Raw genomic sequence first — 20,124 nt, 5'->3', positions numbered from 1 at the left:
TTTAGAAATGAATTGCTAATGATTGGAATTGGTTGCTACTTGCTTAAAATTGAAATTTCTCTTCTCTCCTTCCTTTCTGAAGAATGTCCAGAGTGGTGGGGCTTAGACTGTAGGTGGAATATGTCTCTAACTTCCAAGTGTTCTTGCTGCTGCTCCGTGAGAACTCTTGTTGCTCCAGTTGACGTCAGGCAGCTGTCGGACGTCAGGCAGCTGCAAGGGCAGCCTCTCTTGATCAAGGTAACTTAATAGTGGGGGGGGGGGGACCTGGCAGGTGGTGGCAAACCTCTTGGACATATGAAAGGGTTTTTAATAAAAGCAACCTCATCCTTTTTTCATCAGACAGGACAGTATCGTTCTTATGCTGAAATGAAACATTTTCAGTCCCTCTACCCGGAATTGACAAATTTTGTGATACAAGAGGAGGCAGCTGAGTTGTGGAGCAGCCCTTCCAACAAGCAGCAATCTCCACTTCCTGTTTTCTGGTGAGTTTGAGCTGTCAGAGGTCCCCTGCCTCTCTAGAATTAGCTCAACGCTAGCCCCAGCTGACATTCAGTGATGCCCACTTTCAGGAGCCCCGAAGAGCAAGGAGTAGGGATGAGGTGCACCATTTAGAAAAGAGGTACGGTTGCTATCCCCATAATTTTCTTCTTTATTCTTTGAATTCTCTTTCTTGATTGAAATGGAGAAGTGGTCCTGTCAATATGCTGATTTTTTTTTAAAAAGGGAATTGAATCACATGCTAGTAGTAGTCTATGAAACTCAACAAAATGATTGTTTCCTCTTATTCTGGAATATCTCATACTTTAGAGGCTATCCTAAGTTTATGTGGCCACTAAGGGCTACTATATGATATATAACAGTTGATTTTTGATCTTTTGGATTAGAGGCAGTGGTGGGATTCAAGTAATTTAACAACCGGTTCTCTGCCCTAATGACCAGCTGGATAGGTGGGGCTTGGTGGTCATGTGACTGGGTGGGCGTGGTCAACTCAACATCACTTACGTTGATGAGGGCTTCGCCTTAGCTGTTACAATGTAATAATGGTTAATCGGAGAAGCAGCTTCGGTAAGCAGGGCAATAAAGATTAGGCTAGAAACACCACCAGAATGTTTCCTTCCTGCCTTCCTTACAGGATTAGCCCTGTAAAGTGAAAAAACAAAACAAAATGAGATTTCTTCCAACAATCGGTTCTCCGGACCACTTAGGCAGTTAACAACTGGTTCTCCTGAATAGATGTGAACTGGCTGAATCCCACCACTGATTAGAGGTGACCGTGAAGCACTATGGCAGCATGCCCACCTATGGAGGGATAGTGGATCGTGCCCTGTCTGTGTAGATTGGAGGCCATGCAAAAACGTTTGACTCCTGTTTACAACATAGATCACTGCTGCCTTACCAATAGGTTTCAGTAAACATTTACTGCACTGTTTAAATGATTTCAGGATTCAAGTCTGTCGAAGAATTGTGAAAATGTGGAAACTTTGGGAAAAAAACCTATTTTTGAAAATAAATTTTTAGAGAAATTAAAATATACGCAGTACTTAATTCTTAATATAACTGTGAAGTGAGGTTGTACAAAGTGTTCTGTGCATGGAACAACTGGTTTGGGATGGTCAGTGCATAGACAAAATATACAAGATTGTTTCTTCCATACAGAATCCTGAATGGAGTTGTTTTATTCCACTGGAAAGTGACTACTAGATAAAAAGTGTTTTGTGTGTTCTGCTCTACTTTAACTGCTATGACTAGATGTTGTCTTTTCAATCAATTATGAATTCTGATAACTGGAAAGTTGCTATCGTTGTAGTTTTGCAAATACTAAAAAGTTCTTTAATCTTAAATGGGAACAAAGGGGGAGTTAAAAAATGGCAGCCATATGCAATCACAGGTCACATCTACACATACACATACACACAGAGACAGAGAGAGACAGACACAGAAAGATCTATCCAAGCTTGAAAAAAATATGTTGCTCTTGAAATAATTGACTCAGTAAAGCAACTCTTAAAACAGTAGCAGGCTCGTGGCCAGGTGCTGTGTTTGTAGATGTCCCACACATTTCTCCATATCATTTTCAAGAGTACACAACCCTACTGATTAAATAGCAATAACTTGTTTAGGGAACCCGTGAGTTGGTTGGTTGGTTGGTTGGTTGGATAGATCTTTCTGTCTGTCTGTCTGTCTGTCTCTGTCTCTGTCTCTCTCTCTGTGTAGATGTGACTTGTGATTGCATATGGCTGCCATTTTTTAACTCCCCCTTTGTTCCCATTTAAGATTAAAGAACTTTTCCCAAATAATTTGCAAATCGTGCACAGAGCTATAAATTAATGGACTACTATTGTCATTGGCAGGTTCAAAAAATATTTTTTTAAAATTTTGATGGGATTTTGAAAACCAAAGGCTTAGCGGTACATATTACAAGCTTACATAATATTTCATGGTATGTTTCTTGATTTCATGTGACAGTTTTCAATCAGTGACCAATACCATTCTTAATATAATCACATTATGTAGAGTTTCAAATGAAATAATTCAATCTTTCTCTTCCTCACCCCCAATTTTTATGAAAACAACAAAAAGTTCTTGAAAAAGGAAAAAGGGTATTCCTTCTCTGAATTTCCATTTCCGCCATAGGGCTTTACATCTTTAATCTGCCCTTGAGTGAATTTATTTTATTGTTTCCATTCTATGAAGTGTCCCTTTATATAGTTTATTAACCCAAAGCTGGAGTTTTCTTCTTTTTTTTTCTGGCTGTGGAACCTCTTAATTTTTTTACAAAAAGTTGTTTCAGAATCAAAAGGCAAAGCTCTATTGATAAAAGATTGACTACATTCAATCACCTACCTCCCTAATTTCTCCTGGAATCCCATCAAGTACTTGCAGGATCCTAAGTTCCACTGCGTGCAGCTGAGAAGCCTTTTGCAAATCTGTACATGTTTGAAAATTCAGTTCAAGGTTAAATTCCTTGTTACCTTCTACACCAGGTTTTTCCCTTCATATTTTTGAATCTTCCAGTGGACATGCTCTCTGGCAATGGGTTGGAAGAACGTGATGTTTTGCATAAATATTACAGGACCGTAATGGTTGATGCTTTGAGTCATATCTGGGCATTCCCTATTTGTGAAATCCAGTGTTCCCTATCATCCAATGCTGTTTTTTTTTTTTTTATGAACTGATGATGGACAGTTTGGGTGCACAGTATCTCAGTATGAATCATGACAAGTCTCCACACTGGGATTTCTCATGTTTCCCTGCCCTCCATTTTCCTAGAATGATGAGTAAGTTAGGATTCCCAAAGCCTTTCCCATGTGGCTTTGGTTAATGCTGGATTAGGTGACGCCTTTCTTTGGTTTACTTGTGCAGAATTTAATTTGATAATAAGCGTGAATCCCCCCTTCCCCCCGGACAGAAACTTTAAGATGATATCTGATCTTAGATACCAGTCTCCTGATTCCTCGGCTATACTATTTTCTTGGAGATTGTAAATTATCTCAGGTTAGATAAAGAAGATTCACGTTCCAATTCAAATGCTCATATCCACACATTGACATCAGATTTGTGTGTGATTGTGCATGTGTTTTCGTGTTATATAGGTTAAATTAAGCCAGATATAGGTAGCCCTTTAGGATGGCAAACAATGACTGTTTTGAAGTGGTTTAGAACTCAGTAGCAATGCCATTGTGAGGTGTCTGGTTTTTTTCTTATTCTCTAAAATGTCCCATAGGCAAACCCCTCAGAATAAATCTCAGATTCTGCAAGAGGTTTTTCCCATCTTTTCTTCGCTGCTGTTTCCAAAGGACATTTCTCTAAAAAGCTGTTTCCTCATCCACCATCCAAGGCTTCAAGATAAGGTTGGTGTGTTTAGTGTTAAAATATTTCTGTGCTTCTTTTTACATTTGCACCAGGAACACTAGGCTTTTAGAAAAAGAGTGACTTTTTCTAAAAGCATTTGTATTCTGTGTTTATGTTTAAAAGGCTCTGATCATGGTTTATGCAGTAGAAAAACTAAAAGGCCTCATGCCATCAGATTAAGAATCAAAAAGGATGTGAGGTAGAAAGATATGGAGAGAAAAGGGAGACACGTTCTTAGTGCTAACATTATTCTAAAAGGGTTGATTGGGAAGGAAATGGCTGCCCAGAGGGAGCAGAAGACCTTCAGGACAGATAGTTCTGTCCTTCTTTCTCACAGAACTGTTATTTATCCTGTCCTCTGTGAGGAGAGAGGAATGGTCTTTAGTTCAGTTGGTTATAGCAATAGGAAGAAGATTATTCCAATGCTGGGCTGCTCTTTTTTTCTTGTGAGGCAAGTGGTTGAAAACAAGCAAACATAACTGAAATCCAACAAATAGCCGGCTCTTCATGACAGGTGTAATGTTGCTGACCATTTGTTGCTTCTATTCAAACCTATCAGATAAGAATGGGGCAGAGGTGGGTTCCTACCAGTTTGGACTGGTTTGGCCGAGTAGGTAGTAACTCAGCCTGCCACGCCCCCTAACTGGTTCTATTGGTGGCCTCATAGGTGCCGCCATCTTGTTTTTTGCTTCTGCACATGCGCAGAAGCATTATTTTAAGCTACATAGCGCCCATCGAGCGCGCACACAAAGCGCGTCCTTGAGCGAACCGGCAGTAGAAGAAGCCGGAACCCACCTCTGCAATGGGGCAACAAAGTTGGTGTGTATTGCCACATGCATATAGAAAAGGGATGGTGCTCTGATTGCAACATTGTACCTGCCATTTTGCAGATTTCGCCATGCCAATGTGTCTATCACTGGAGAGCATCAACCTTTAGATCTGCTTGGTTGACAAGATGCTTGAAAGATGGTTATGGTGTCCTACTATTTTTGGGCTCTGGTTTGATGTTGCAAAGAAGCTCTAGAGAAGAAACCCTTATCTATGCCTTCAATATCTCCGAATTCAATTTTGTGGGGGTTTTTCCTTTCCAGTAAAACTATAAAAGTTTCTGGGCGATAATGAAAAGAACGGTCCTTCTTTTTTTTTTTTTTTTTCAGACATACCGATTGCAGGACACCTTTGTGGTAGGAAGTGGTCGGCTCAACTTATATGTTATTCCATCTCTCTTGTGCAGAGAACACTGCAAGACATTGATGATAGAGCTGGAAGCTGGAGATATTGGTGAGAATTGATACAGCAATAGGAGTTTATCCTACAAACAGCAACTAACTACAACTAACCTGTTACTGCTGGGGGGAAAAACAAGCCCTGATTTGTAGCTCCTGACATTTTGCCCTACTAAATGCTTTAAGCTTTCTAATGCAGTAACAGAGAAAATACATTCCACACCCTGTCTATTGGGAAAAAAAAACATGAACTCTGTATACACTATGTGGTCTTCTAAATTGGCTTTCTACCCTAGAAAACGGCATTTGGCATTATAGGAAGTTTGTGTTGAGTCTATTGCAGCAGCCAAAAGTCAAAATGCTGTTTATGGGAAGGCTACAATATAGTAAATAATGTTGCTTCATTGTTGTACAAGTCTAGGCCAGACCAAACTTGATTGATCACCACAGTTCAAAGAAGAGAATGTTTATGTATAAACATTATATTGGAATATAGCAAGAGTCAGGCAGGCAAAGGATGGGCAATATTTTCATGCAATGGCTATCCATTCTTTTTTTTTTTTATTACGTGAACTTTTATCCCCAAAATCTCATACAAGAATGTTGGATCTCATCGGTTTTGGGCCATTTGGGGTTGAGTTGGGGTAAACTCATGCTCTCTAGAGGTGTCATGGATGTACTGGTGTTTGTAGAGTTTTGAAGTGGACTCTTGAGGCTATTAGGTCTGTTTTATTGAAGCCACTTAACGAAATTGTTCCTATGAAGTCATAGGCTGAAGTAATTTTTTTATACTTCCAAAGAAATCTTGCTTAAGTCTTGACAAATTGATTTTCTCTAAGCTGTATCATATTGTTAAGACCAGAACATGTATATCGATAATTTACTTTATGTAAGATACCGGTGGGTCTAGGACTGGGGTGGTGAACGTATGGCACACATGCCAGAGTAGGCACGCAGAGCGCCCTCTGTGGGCGCGCACAGTCGTCAGCAGCTCTTCTGGCTTCCGGTGTACGCATGCATGCCGGCCAGATAGTCTTCACGTGTGCCAGAGCGCCGGAAACCCAAAGACTAAGGCTGATGTGAATGCATGCACGGGAAACCAGAAAGGTAGTTGGCCGCCATGCGCATGTGCACCTGTCAGCTGGTCTTTGGATTTCTGGCACGCGCATGTGCACGCACATTCCAGTTTGGGCTGAAGAGGTTCACCATCACTGGTCTGGGACAACTTGGCACAGCCAACTTAGCGTTTCTAGCTCACCGCCACCAAATTGCCTCCACCAACTCATTGCTGCCAAGTCATCACAGGACAACTCAGTGTGGCTAATCTGCCATGGGAACAACTCCTTGCAGGCAGCCGAAGGTAGAGCTGAGTGGGTGGGCAGAGATCAGAGCGGCAGTGCCTGGGGGCTTCCTATCAGAGAGAGAGCTGGGTAAGGGAGCAGGTGGGCAGAGTGCAGAATGGGAGTAGCAATGGCTGGAGGCTTCCCGTTTTGGCATCCCCTGCTGCCGCCACTGTGGTGAGCTCAGGGCTGTTCAGAGTTCAGGGTGTTTAGCAGCAGCAGTGGTGTTCTGTTCAGTGGTAGTGGGCAGGGTAAGTGGGGGAGAGGTGTTGGAGGTTGGGTAATGTCCCATTTTCACATCTCCTGCGACCACTGCTGCCAAACAGCCTGCAGCGGTGGAGTGCGTGAAAATGGGATGTGCCTGGCCTCTGCCATCTCCTGGCTGTGCCCCCAACTGAACGGCCTGAATACCGCTGCTGCTGCCTCACACCCTGAACTCTGAATGGCCTGGATCTTGGCGCGGCGGCAGTAGCAGGTGTGTGTGAAAATGGGAAGCCCCCAGCCATCACCACTCTGTGCTCTGCCCACCTGCTTGCGTGCCCACCCGCCTGGCTCTCCCTCTAGTGGGAAACTTTCAGCTGCTGCCATTCCACTCTCCACTCTGCTTAGTTGCTTGTTTGCCTGCCTGGCTCTCCCTTCAGCTGCCCTTACTGAGTTGTCCCATGCTGAATTGGCGTTGATGAGTTGTCTCATTCCGGATACTGGCAAGGAAGCTTGTTGAAGTGCTTGCATAGCATGGAAATAGAATGATGGGATGTTTTAGGGCACCATCACCTCCAATAGCATCCAATAATAAATTGTAATAATCTGGTGTTATTGCTTTTCTTCCAAAGGTTTTACCAATGTCGATTATTGGACAACAAGTTTTAACTCCAGAGGATCTGAACCCGTTGTCGTTTGTGATGGATCTGCCAGTTGAAAACTCAGTGTATAAGACCTCAATATCACAAAAGATATGATTCCCGGTGATAAGTTTTCCCTTCTGATCTGCAATGAAGAAAGCTGTGCACTTTTAAAAGAACATTTTTATTCAAGGTCATTTGGCTTGCCTTTTCAGATGTTTTGGTAGAAACTGGAAGACCTCTTTTCTCTAGCTTTTTGTAGAGTTATCCTTGAAAGCGGACTGATGGATTTTGTGGGGGGGGGGGGAAGTTCTGTGAAGTACTCTGTGGACATTGTTGCTTTTGACACTGCAGAAGGAGTTGTCTCAAAAGATTTCTTTCCAGACACCCTGGAAGATGTAACGTCAGAGCTGCCGATGAATCTGTCTCTGGATCATTGCTTTAAAAGAGCAAACTACTAAAATATCGGATAGGCTGAGAAATTAAAACGGTCTCTTGAGAAAAGCATTTGCTCAGGTTCTTCTATGTTACAGTTTGCATGAGGAATTTGATCCACAGCTGCATTTTTCTTTCTTTCACTGTATTGTGATGACACATCTTCAGAAGATTCTTTCCAGTGAAAAAAATCCAGCCTTTCTACCTAAGAACACAGCGTGACTTTGTGTAATCATCACCAAACTGTGTGGCTGAGGTGGGGTTCTTATGCTTGACAGAGAAAAGCATCCCGCAAATATATTTTTCCATCTCTTTTCATGAATGCTGAAATATGTATCCTTGACACTTTTCCCTGGACTAAGTCAGTAGGACGCCAAATCCATTTCCCCCCCAAAATGAGTAATAAGAGCCAAATTTGTTAGAGCAATGATTTGGTGAGCATCCTCTTCTGAAAATTAAGCCTTTGGAGAGGGTCTGAGTTGGACATTCCAAATTAGTTACCATTTTAATTTGTTATCATGGTTGAATTGAGCTTGGGAAAGTATTTCTTGAAAGCATTTTCTAAAATTTTGGTTTGAATGCCTCCGGATCTTTTTAAAACGGGGGTGGATAGTTTGCAGGCAGAGTTGCAGTGTGGAATGTTTAATGTGTACCATGAATATGTTTGCCATTTTCTACAAGCATTAATTGTATTTTCTCTTTCATTAGCACTGTCAATGTTTGATTCTTGATTGGCTTCCTGGGTTTTTGCATTTTCTCATGGTTCTTGTGAACTCATCTATCTAATATCTTTAGAGGGGATTATTTTCCAGCACTGAAATTGTAGAGGTGTTTCCCTTGAGTGAATTTTTAGGTTCCTGTTGTGCTAAGATAATTTGCACATGTGTCAGGCTGAAGCTGGGCCAGCAGTGACGCTAGTGTGCATATTTGTACAAGTTTATATGCTTTGGGGGAATCTTTTATTAAAATGTAATAAAACGAGAAGCAGAATTGCATTAATTTGTAAAGAAAACAGTTTTAAACATTGGACTAGAATAATATCTTTGTTTTTAGAATCTTTGGATTAATTATTAATTGTTCAGCAGAGTGACAGATAAAGGAGCCTGTCAGAATCATGATCCCATTCTCATGGCACAGTGCAAATAGACAAATTTTGTTTATTTCCTTCTGTTTTTCAAACATGCATAACTAGTTGGGGTATTGAGGGACTAAATTATAATGAATAATAATAATGAAATTAACTTTATGGATGCTTAAAGATTTGTGAATACGTAAATGATAGGACTATGAAAATTAAACTTTTAGAAGGTGGGAACTTAATCTTCATCACTGATGTTTAACTGCATACTTAAGTATTTTTTATCCTTTTTAAAACAAATTTCACACATTATAATGTCACTTTAGGTTTGTATAGAAAAAAGTAACCTTTGTAATCTGGGTGAAGTATTTTACTAAAAGTCCGTGCACGTGTGATAATAGTTATAGAAGTGGCAAATGTGTTGTTTGGTTTTTCATTAATATTTTCTATATAATTTTATATGAGAATAAATCCCATTAAGTTTAACGGCACTTGCTTCTCAGAAGCATGTATAGGTAATAGATGAAAAACCTCAATGTATATAAATATCCTAAGTGGAATTTCTTGATATCTCTATACTTTGGGTGGTGTTTTTTTTTAATGAAAAAGCTAGAAGGTTTCTAAATTCTTTTTCATTCATTCTTTTACCAAGGTTAAATATAGACCTATCTATCCAGAGAATACTGCTCACTTTGAAGTGCATGTGGTCATATTTTTAATTTTTATACAAATAATTTAAAAGGAAAAAAAAATCGAAAGCATTTCGGATGACAAAAGACCATTTAAATCTACAAAGTGATAGAAAGTTGTTTCTGCTTTGGTAGTGAAATATGTAGGTATATTTAACAGATTTATGTCGGTGATGCTCACTGTTTAATAATGTGCTGGAGGGCAGGGAATTGATGTCAGTCTAAGGGTGTCTGGATAACAATTTTTTAAAAGTACAAATATTTCCATAAAATGGTTTGTTTTCTCTCTCTCTCAAATACAAACCGAGATGTTAGCATGTTGGACAGGGGATAATGAATCTATCCTACTTTTGGACTCTGGTTTTCCACTTTTGTCTTTGTGTTGGCTTTCAGATCTGGGTTTAGGAGGTGCTGTGCATACATCCAAGTCTCATTCCCTCTGGAGTTTACATCATTTGTTTTCAAACTTCCAGTACATTTTCTCCTCCTTTTCTACAAGCTGCAAGGAATTAAAAGCAGAAGTAATTGCTCAAGAGGAATCCGAGATCCAAGTTCTCTGCTTTTTAGCTGATTAAGAGCATTTACTTAGATAAGACCTTCAGTTGTTTCATTTGGAATGCATGCTACTATTGGAAGGCACCAGGCAGGCGAAGACTGCCACAGAGCATATGGCAATGAATGAACACATCCTGTTGCTAGGTTTTCGTAGCAACTTTTGCCACCCTGTTGCATGATATGGATAGATTATTATTATTATTATTTTGGCAGAAAATGTTTTAGATTTCACTGTATAAGTTGGTCAGTCTGTTCTTTGCTTCTTTTGGAGAAAAATACCCCTAGCTGCTCTGTTGTGCTGTAACCATATCTATGGATACTTGGTGTTGAGGTCACTACGATTTTCCTCCTAGATTTCAGTTTTTAAACCTCAGGATCAAGGTATATATAACAAGTGCAAACAAGCTTTATAAAATTTTGTAAACAATTTCAGGGTAATCATAAAGGGGCTTCTTTGCACACAGTAGAAATTGCAGATACAGATAGTCCTTGACTTACGACTAGTCGCTTGAAATTATGACAGACACCACTCCCCCCCCCCCCAATAAAAATCAATTGCAATAGTACTTAGACTTACCATATACTGCTTCCCAGGGTTTTATAGCCTTCTCTAAGCGGTTTACAGAGTTAGCACATTGCCTTCAACAATTTTGGGTCCTCATTTTACCCACCTCGGAAGGATGGAAGGCTGAGTCAACCTTGAGCCTGGTGAGATTTGAACTGCCAAATTGCAGGCAGACAGCAGAAGTATCCTGCAGTACTGCACTCTAACCACTGTGCCACCGTGGCTCATGTACCCATTTTTGAAGTTACAATGGCTACGTCAGAGGTGGGTTTCTACTGGTTTGGACTGGTTCAGCTGAACCAGTAGTGGTTTGCTGGCCTGGGCCGCCGGAACTGGAAGCGACCCATGCCTGCCATGCCTGTGAACTGCTTCCCCAGTTGGCCTGGCACGTATTTCCCCCCCCCATTTTTTAAATGTTTTGCGCATGCGCAGACCTATTTATGGGCAATTGCGCACGTGCACAGAGCGAACTGGCAGCAATACACCCCTGGGCTACATGCAGACACACAATGCAGTCCCATGATTGCATGTTGGGCTACATGCAGACACACAATGCAGTCCCATGATTGCATGTTGAGCACTTGGCAGGCGGGTCACCTTTACAGCCATCTGCAGCATCCCATGGTCATGTGACCACAATTTGCTATGTTTTTTTTCTGGTTTTTGGCTTTTATTTCCAGTTTCTGGCAAAAGCCACCCAGTGGGGAAAATAAATTCACTTAATGACTGCTGCATTTGCTTAACGGGTCCCCCAGAAAATGTCAAAAATTGGGTCCAGTCATGTTGATGTTTTGATTTATGACCTCAATGACTTACATCTGTAATTCCAGGCTTAATTATACTCTTAAATTGAGAACTACTTATAATTATTCATATTTATAAGAGAGTTGTGTGTTTGAAAATAATGGCAATTTAAAAATCTATAACTTTGGCAGCGCGTATGGTATAAGTTAGGGGTACACATTTAGGTTTCCCTGGAGCCACTGTTTGCCTACAAAGACAAAATCTTCACCAAAAATTCAGCTGCCTTTGAATGGAAGGCATTTATATCTCAGAATATTTCTGGGTTTTTTTTCTTTCATTTATTTGGGAAATGTACAGCTTAACAAAGCCTGGAAGGGATGACTTTTTAAAGAAACGAAATTATCTGCTCTTTTACTGACTAAGGGAAATATTCAAGTTTCTTGTTTTAAAGTATGTTTTAATATTGTTTGCCCATGCAGAGAATAGTGATAATGTGTCTTATTGCTACTGTATATAGTAAATTATAAAGGCTAGGGGTTGCCTGGGAAGTAGTTATTTGTGTGTGCATATTGAATACCTGTATAATCCAAATAATGGAACTTTTCATATAAACGAATGTAAATATGCAATACATGCAGAGTTTTATGAATAATTATAAAATAATATATTGCGACTTTTTGTAAATATTGGGAAATGGTTGTAAAGAGTGTAAATAAATCAGATTTATATGTTGAAAGTAGAGGTCAATTTTTACTTTTTGCAATTAAATGTAATTGTTGATGCACTTTGCCCCATATGGCTTTTTTCCTTTGTTAAATAAATAATGATCTATCAAAGGCCTCTGTGTATATATCATGAACTATTTAAATTGGCATGGGGGAGTATGTTTTAGCAATATACCATCTGCCAAGAAGGGGAAAAAACAATTTAATTGCCAAAGAAATATCCTTACAGTATACTCCCAGACACATGCACAACTTATATATCGGTTATTTCGTTGCCCAATTTTGACTACAATATTTGTGACACGGGGAATTTTTTTTGAATAAAGAGGGGGTAAGAAAAAGAAAGAGGAACATCTATTATGGATTCCTGGAAGTGAAGGATATTTCCAGGAAAAATGTGGTTTCCAAAGCATGGGTGTCTTTAGAGAAGATATTTTGGAAATAGAAGGCAGATAACATCCATCTTGATATAATTGACATTTTAATGCAAGAATTAGAGATGATGAGAAGAAGTCAATATATATCAACTGAGCTACCTATTTTATTCACCTCTTAAAATATACAGTATATGGTATTATTATTATTATTATTATTTCTTTGAAAATGACCCACCCCGAAAACAAGCCCTAGCCTAATATAAGCCCTACCCCAAAAATAAGCCCAGGGGAAGAGCATGGCTTGCTGCCCCTTGGTGCAGCACAAATACCTGTAAGTCTGAGTGCAGAACCAGAGGTGGGGAGGGGGGAGATGTGTTATGTGGCTGCCTGGCTCATGGGAGGCTAGCAGAAGGTTTGTGCTGCAGCAGCGAGAGCAGGTCGAGGTAGAGGCCTGAGAGGGGGGAGACAGGCGATCCCGATGTCTCGCATGGGCGCCTGCGCGGCTGTGGGCAAGCTGAGAGTGAACGGAGTGGGCGGAGTGTTGGGATCACCTGCCTCCTCTCCATACCTCTGCCTCTGCCTGGCTCCACTGTGCACTTTTTGCCCTCAGGAAGATGAAGCTTTGTCTGTTTGCAAACGGGACGCTTTGAAACGGAGCTAATTGCTCCATTTCAAAGCATCCCATTTGCAAGCAGATAAAGCTTTGAATCTCCCTCATTTCTCCATCCAGGTGAAAAGTCTTTGGGTGCCTAAAAGGCACTTGGGAATGGAGTGTTTTCCCTGGCTGTGTCGCTCGGCCCCCTGCTCTGGTGCTGCGCCAGCGCTGGAAGTGAACCGGCGGTCACACGGGCTCCTGCTTCACATGGCTGTTGGTGTTGCTGCTGCCAGGCAGTTGTTGGGGTGTTGTGCCACGGGGGCCCTGAGGTAAGCCGGTGTGCGTGTTGGGCATCTCCACCCCTTTCCATCTTGCGGTGGTGGCACTCAAAACAATTCAGCCAGGGTCTTATTTTCAGGGAAACAGTAGTAGTATTGGACTCACAGGAAATTTTAAAATATATAATGTTTTCAAATGCTACTGAAATGAGTAAGTGAACTGAGAATTGAATGATTTTTTAAAAAACACAAGACCCTAATTTTATAAGTTTTACAAATTTAAAGTGACATTGAGCCATATCTGAGAAACTGGGGATTCAATACAAACTCTAGAACAATAATGTATCCTTTTGTTGATGTGCCACAATGGCAAGAGAGTACACTATTACATTTAGTTCCAACTAAGATTTCTAATCATCAAATTGATCTCATGTGATAGTGGTTACTCTAATCTAAATACAAAAGTTATGCATTATTATCATCACTAGATATGAATTGAGCATACATGAGTACTATACAACCTTCTCTCACATGGCACAATTCAACTTCATTGTAACCTGAATTTTCGGTGCACATGATTAAACTCATATTATGAAGATGGACTAACATATTTTGTAAGCAATCACTAAAAATGGGTAAGGCTAAGTACATGGAAACATCAGTGGGCATTCACTTTCTAATCAATGTGGATTAAATTCTGCCTTGCTCCCTGCTTCCAAATCTGAAGAAATACCAGTCACTATGTACAATACTAAAATGTTGATCTTAATTGGAATTATAGTATGAAATGTCCTGCTTCAGATAAAATATGTGTAGGACTTGGGGTATGAGAACATTTCATGGAGAGATAAAGCTACTATTGTTTACCCTTCCCACACTTTTCTAGACCAGTTTTGGCAACCAGAATACTATGAGCCGTTTGTGCATCAAATTTTATCTCATTTATTTGGAAGCAATCTAATAACAATATTTGGGATATGCCCTCATTGAAAGAGAGATGGGAAGGTTAACTTTCAGATTTTTCTAATGAGTAGGGTGTGTAGAAATACGCCTGTATTACATTTCATGCGTCGACATCATGTGTCAAGACACTAATTTTGATACTTCAGTAAGATCTGTTTTTACATATTTATGTGGTCAATTTTTATGTGGAACAATATTTACAGCACAGTTCAAAGAATAGTTCATCTTTTAGACAAGTGAATATTTTTGTCACTCTTGACCATGTTACTCTCATAAAATTATATAGAAGAGTCTTATGACAACATTGGATAAAATTGCCATGCACATGAATGAGGCTACAGTTGTCTACTGTGGTTCTTTGCACTGTTTTAAAATACCTGGCTTGTCATTTTCTGGGATACTCTGAAATAATTGCATTACTGCTCTGAGCCAGCAGAACATTAATATGTTCCTAATATGTTTTTATGCACAGGAATAAGGGCCTTATTGAAAGTCTGTCATTCTGGATCTTAGACTGCATTTTGTCAAAATTTAAAGCACATGTGACTGTTGTATAACTATATTTTCTGCAGATGTGACAGGCAGTCAGATCATATGTTCAGGGTTAAAGCACTTAATCATGAGATATGAATTTTTATGCATTCTTTTAAAGATTTATTTACAGGTCCTATAAAAAATACATTTTTCTGTCTGTGGGTAGAAAAATGTCATTCTGTAATTGGAAACTACAAATAATAGTTCCCCAACCACTTTTCATTACTGATCTATTAGTACAGTACAATACATTCACAAAGTTAAATTTATCCATGTCCAAATAAATCCTCCAAACACAGTACAGTAAAATCAAGCTAATTCAGGATCCTGGAGGCTCATAGGAAACTTGGTGAAATGAAGATGCTTCTGGGAAATTTGTTACAGGTGTACTATAGAAGTATTAATGGAGGATCGTGGTCCAGGTTATTAGAAGGTATCTTATTGGTTTCCCTGATGCATTGGTAATGCTTTGATACAGTGCACTGTATATTGAAACAGTTGGTGCCCGAATTATTATCTTTGGGTTTGACTTGGTAATTTAAGTAAACCCAGCCATTGACAGTTTTGTAAATAACAGTTTATGGGTTAGTATGTGAGGTATATGTAACCAATTATGTTGTATTCAATAAATGATAATTGAATCTAACCAGCAACAAATGAAAATGTCCTGCGCTCTACTGAAAGCGAATGGAAATCTTAATTCACAACATAGTGGCATGCCCTCACTACATTTAAATATGAGATTTTTTAAAACAAAATCTATTTTAATAAACCAGGATGAAATTGGAAGGGAATTTGTTTGTTAACATTATCCCCATGTTGAAACTTCCTTATGAGTCTGGGAGAATTGCAAAACAAACATTAGTGAAGCAAAGAAAAATTCAAGATTCTTAAAGAAAGGGGAACATATGGGACTTTTCATGTGTTTGTTTAGATGCCTTAATGGACATGGTCTGTGCTCACGAAAAGCTGCTAAGATGTGGCTGGTCCAGAAAGTCTTTGGGATAGATTGTACCTCCCTGTGGTAAGCCATTATTGCTGCTAGGACTGTTTCCTTAAAGTTTCAGTAGTTATTAACTAATTTAGGTATGTTCTTTTTATTTATATTTTGCCTTTATTTTACATTAAATAGTTGGAAGATATGATTCTGAAAAAAATAAATTTAATTATACATCAGAAAAAAGACCAAGAGCCAACAAAAGGTACTATGATAAAATGTTTATTTCCCAAATACGTTCAGCTCCTAAGACATCACTGGAAAGTCAGAACAAGTAGGAGACATGACAGCACCCCACTTGACGAGAATTTAGAATTCAGTTCAGTTTCAGGTCTGAATTTGGGATGGAAGCCACATTGGTCACTTTTGTGGATAAACTGTGGTGGGCCCAAAAAAGAAGGAAAGCCATTCCTCTGGTCTTAAATGGAGATCTTGGTTGCCTTCTAGACCATCCATCATGGTATTCTGGGCTATAGTTCTCCTTGGAGTTCTGGGCTAATACTGTGCTATAGTATTGCATTGAGTCTTCTTCAGGTTTGTCCAGTTTCAGTCATTTGGAGGGGGAAGAAATATCAAGTTGTTGAGTGCTCCATCATCGTACACTTGATTGGTCCTTCCTTTTATTCTATCTCTGTGAAGGGACTGTGGAGGTATCCTCAATATACTCATGAAAGCCCATTATTCAGAGTCACCCTGGGCCAAGCAAGAGAGGCAGTTGAGATCTTGCCTTTGTTCTTGTGTTACTGTCTGTAGATTGAAGCTTATCTATCTCATCTAAATCTATCTCACATAAATCTAGAAGATGATTGAATAAGACTGTCTATCCAAAGATTAGGAATCTGAATTGTGCTTAATAAGCCAGATTTCCCTATTAAAAATATCAAACTCCATAAAAATCTGTAATTTGATGCTTATATAGAGGAAGCAGCTTAACAAGCAAGCTATATATCAGTGATGGCGAACCTATGGCACGCGTGCCACAAGTGGCACGCGGAGCCATTTGTCAGGGCACGCAAGGCGCTGCCCTGTCAGCTGGCCAGCGTGCATGTGCACGCTGGCCAGCTGAGTTCACCTTTTTAAAAGCTATTTTTCGCCTTCCCCAGGCTCCAGAGGCTTTATAGGAGCCTGTGGAGGGCGAAAAGAGCCTCCCCTGCCCTCCCGGAGGCTTCAGGAACTGTCCCTGATGCCTTCGGAGCGCTTAAAACGACCCTCCGAGCAACCCAGAAGTCACTTCTGGTTTGCTCGGAGGGTGGTTTTAAGCGCTCCGAAGGCTTCAGGGAAGCCTCCGGATGGTCCCTGAAGCCTCCGGAGGGCCTCCGGGGGGTCGGGGGAGGCTCATTTCGCCCTCCCCAGGCTCCTATAAAGCCCCTGGAGCCTGGGGAGGGCGAAAAAAGCATGTAAAAATAAGGGGGGTCGCGTGTTGCATTATGGGTGCGGCATGCCCGCACTTGACCCCCCTGCGCTCCCCCCACTTGTGGCACGCGAGCCAAAAAAGGTTCGTCATCACTGCTATATATAGTGCATTAAACCACAGTTTGACATGGGGACATGTTTTTCAAGGTAAGAGATGAAAGGAGGATTGGGTATAAGGAAGGTGGACAGTTTAAACCCCTCCTGATGAAGTCTTAACACTAATAAGAATTTGTGAGGGTAGATTATACCACTGCAGGCACTCTGAATCACTTCGGTACTGACAAATGTAATTGGGTAAGGTGGTCTCTCAAATAACCAGGCCCCATGCCACAAAGGGCTTTAAAGGACAAAGCCATTACATTGAAGTAGATCCAGAAGAAAACTGGAGAGTAGAGTGTCTTAGAATAACCCATTGGGAGGTGACTGAGGCATGAATAATTGTGAATAAAGCGTCACAATTCATAACTGGCACACAACATAAAGGTATGCAAATGCCCCTCTAGCCATGACAGCCACTTGTGCTTTGAACCCAGGACTGTCAGATTGCATTCTGGGGCTGTCAGGGCCTGTACAAGCTGAGCACCCAAGATGGCATAGTCCTAGAACTGACAGGCCTCAAAACTCAAAACCACTCAATTTTGCTAGGGTTCAACTAATGCTATTGTTCCCCATCAGGCTTTCGCAGAAATGTATAATTGAATATCATCATATACTCATTCCACTGATGTGCGGTGAGGTTTATGGCTGGTGAGGCTGGTGACGTCATCAGGAAGGCGAGGAATTCTTAACAAGGCGCCGGCCATGACTCGGTTTCCAGGGTCCTTTCGCGAGCGAGCTGGCAGGGAAACGGTAGCCGACGGTCGGAAAAGTCCGTCACACTTTCTGCTTTCGCGAGCAACTTCCCGTAAACCTGCCGTTGCTCAGTGCGAGGAAGGGAGCCGCTCACGCATGCGCATTCGCCCTGGAATCATGAGCTCCGGCGTCAGAACCCGACAGAAGGTGGGGAATGGGACCACGTGTGCAGGAGGGAGGCTGAGGCTAGAGGAGCCTCCTGTACCTCCCTCTGTCCTGCACACATGGTCCCATTCCCCGCCTTCCTGAGTCAACATGAAGGGGACCGCGGCTCGCGCAGTCCCATTCCCCGAGTCTCCTCAGCGCCTTTTCCCTTTTCTTTTTTCATGATGAGAGCGGTGAGGCTCTGCCTCCCCTGCCTCCCCTGACCGCACATCCCTGACTCATTCCATGATGATGGATGATCTCATCTAGCAGTCTCATGTAGGTGTTGAACCCTGTGGCACTGCATATTGTACAGCCCAGGGGTGGGATCTCTTCTCCCCAATCACAATTGACTGGAATTGACCCTGGAGAAAGGAGGTGAACCAGGAAACACAGTGCCACCCATGCCCGGTCCCTTGAACCAATCAAAGAAGGATACTATGGTCAACAGTATTGAAAGCAGCAGAGATCAAGTAAGGCAAGGGTAGATGCACAAATTCCAGGTGAGATAATAGATAAAAATTGTCCAGTATAGTGGGATCCACTGATGGCTTCTTGAGCTGGGAGCAAACCGCTTTAATAGGTAACAAAAAAGCAAGCCCCTCATTCAGGGAAGAGTTCACCATTGCTAGAATCCATTCACACACCTCTATCACAATCCTCGACAAAGTTGAGAGATTACAGGGGTTTCACAGTTTGATGGGCTTGGTGTTCAGTCCTTCAGACTGGGGTTGCTGCATCACAATCTTTTTGGACTGCCATCTCCTTTTGGGATTGTACCTTCTTCACTTTGGGATTTTTTTTTTTGCCCCCCAGATGTTTGCACACATGGATACCTTCAGATTGCTTTTCCACATTTTCTGATACTAACGTAGATCATTCCCCCCCCCCCTTTTATTGTCTCATTGTTGCCCTGATTCCACAAGAATCAAACTAGGAACAGATTGTTCTTTTGTACCTATTTCTGCTGTAGAATTTTTTGTATCAAGTTGAATTTCACAAAGGCAAAAAGGGCATTCTTTGAAATTGGGTAGCTTCATTCTAAAGTGCCTTATTTCACTGCAACTTGTAGATAACAAAGAAAATGGCAAGGGAAGTGTCTTGCAACACTGTTGGGGGGGCTGGGGGATGGTGGAAGCGGGAATGTAAGAGGAATATGCTTCACCACATCTGGGCAGAAATGATGTCCCCCTGGGAGATGTAAAGGTTGAGTGGAGCAAGACCCTTCTAGAGCAGACAGGAAAACTTGTGGCAAAGAAAGTTTATTTACTTAACAGGCCATTGCTGGATCAACTGCAAGATTTAAAAAAAAAAAAACCCAGCTGCTGACTAGTGGAGAACATAACAGAATATCAATTCAGGATAAAATGGTTGCAAAGGACAGTGACCGGCCACGAGAGGAAGGGATGTGCTAGGCATTGTAGCAACTATAAACCAACCACTTAGAAGGCTTCAAATGTTTTAAGATGGAAAATAGTAGTTTTGAAGTGGAGCATGAGAGAGTCCATTTGCAGTAGGCTGGGAGTCAGTGGAGGGTGACCTCCATTCTAGCAGTCAGGAAGTGGGGGGTGGCCCCTTCTGGGTATGAGGCAACCCAAAAGAGCAGATCTGTCTTTGGTTAGGATGGAGAATCCAGAGTGGCCATCGAATACCTTAGTATTGCCATGGGTCTGGTCTGGTTTGCTGGATCGCATAGTTGGGGTCGGAGAACTGAGATAGAGGTCATATCACAGTCCCCAACTCACTCCTCTCCTAATGTCTTGTGTGTTTTATGACCCTGGCTGTATCCTTATTGGCAGTTCTGCAGACTCTGTGTCTCCTCAGCCATTTATCTGCATTCTGACTTTTATGCTCACCAGAACTTAATACAAACATAGGCAAGGCCAGAAAGAGAAAAAGAACAACAATCCTGTCTCTCAT

The 20,124-nt window shown here is 41.1% G+C and overlaps 1 protein-coding gene across 3 annotated transcripts in view; it reads left to right on the top strand.

Annotated features, from left to right (window-relative positions):
* Positions 1–12,162, top strand: part of LOC309389901 (bombesin receptor-activated protein C6orf89 homolog) — a 31,341-nt gene extending 19,179 nt beyond the window's left edge. For all 3 annotated transcript variants that reach the window (XM_081948821.1, XM_081948820.1, XM_081948822.1), the window contains 5 exons: positions 83–237; positions 340–482; positions 3,725–3,851; positions 5,010–5,133; positions 7,252–12,162. In XM_081948821.1, coding sequence (XP_081804947.1) covers positions 83–237; positions 340–482; positions 3,725–3,851; positions 5,010–5,133; positions 7,252–7,337 — 635 coding nt within the window. In that variant the 3' untranslated portion in view covers positions 7,338–12,162. The remainder of the gene's footprint in view (positions 1–82; positions 238–339; positions 483–3,724; positions 3,852–5,009; positions 5,134–7,251) is intronic.
* The last annotated feature ends 7,962 nt before the right edge of the window (positions 12,163–20,124 follow it).

This window comes from Natrix helvetica, assembly GCF_964273705.1.
Source record: "Natrix helvetica genome assembly, chromosome: 3".
Taxonomy (NCBI): Eukaryota; Metazoa; Chordata; class Lepidosauria; order Squamata; family Natricidae; genus Natrix; species Natrix helvetica.
This window is presented reverse-complemented; position numbering and strand designations above follow the sequence as displayed.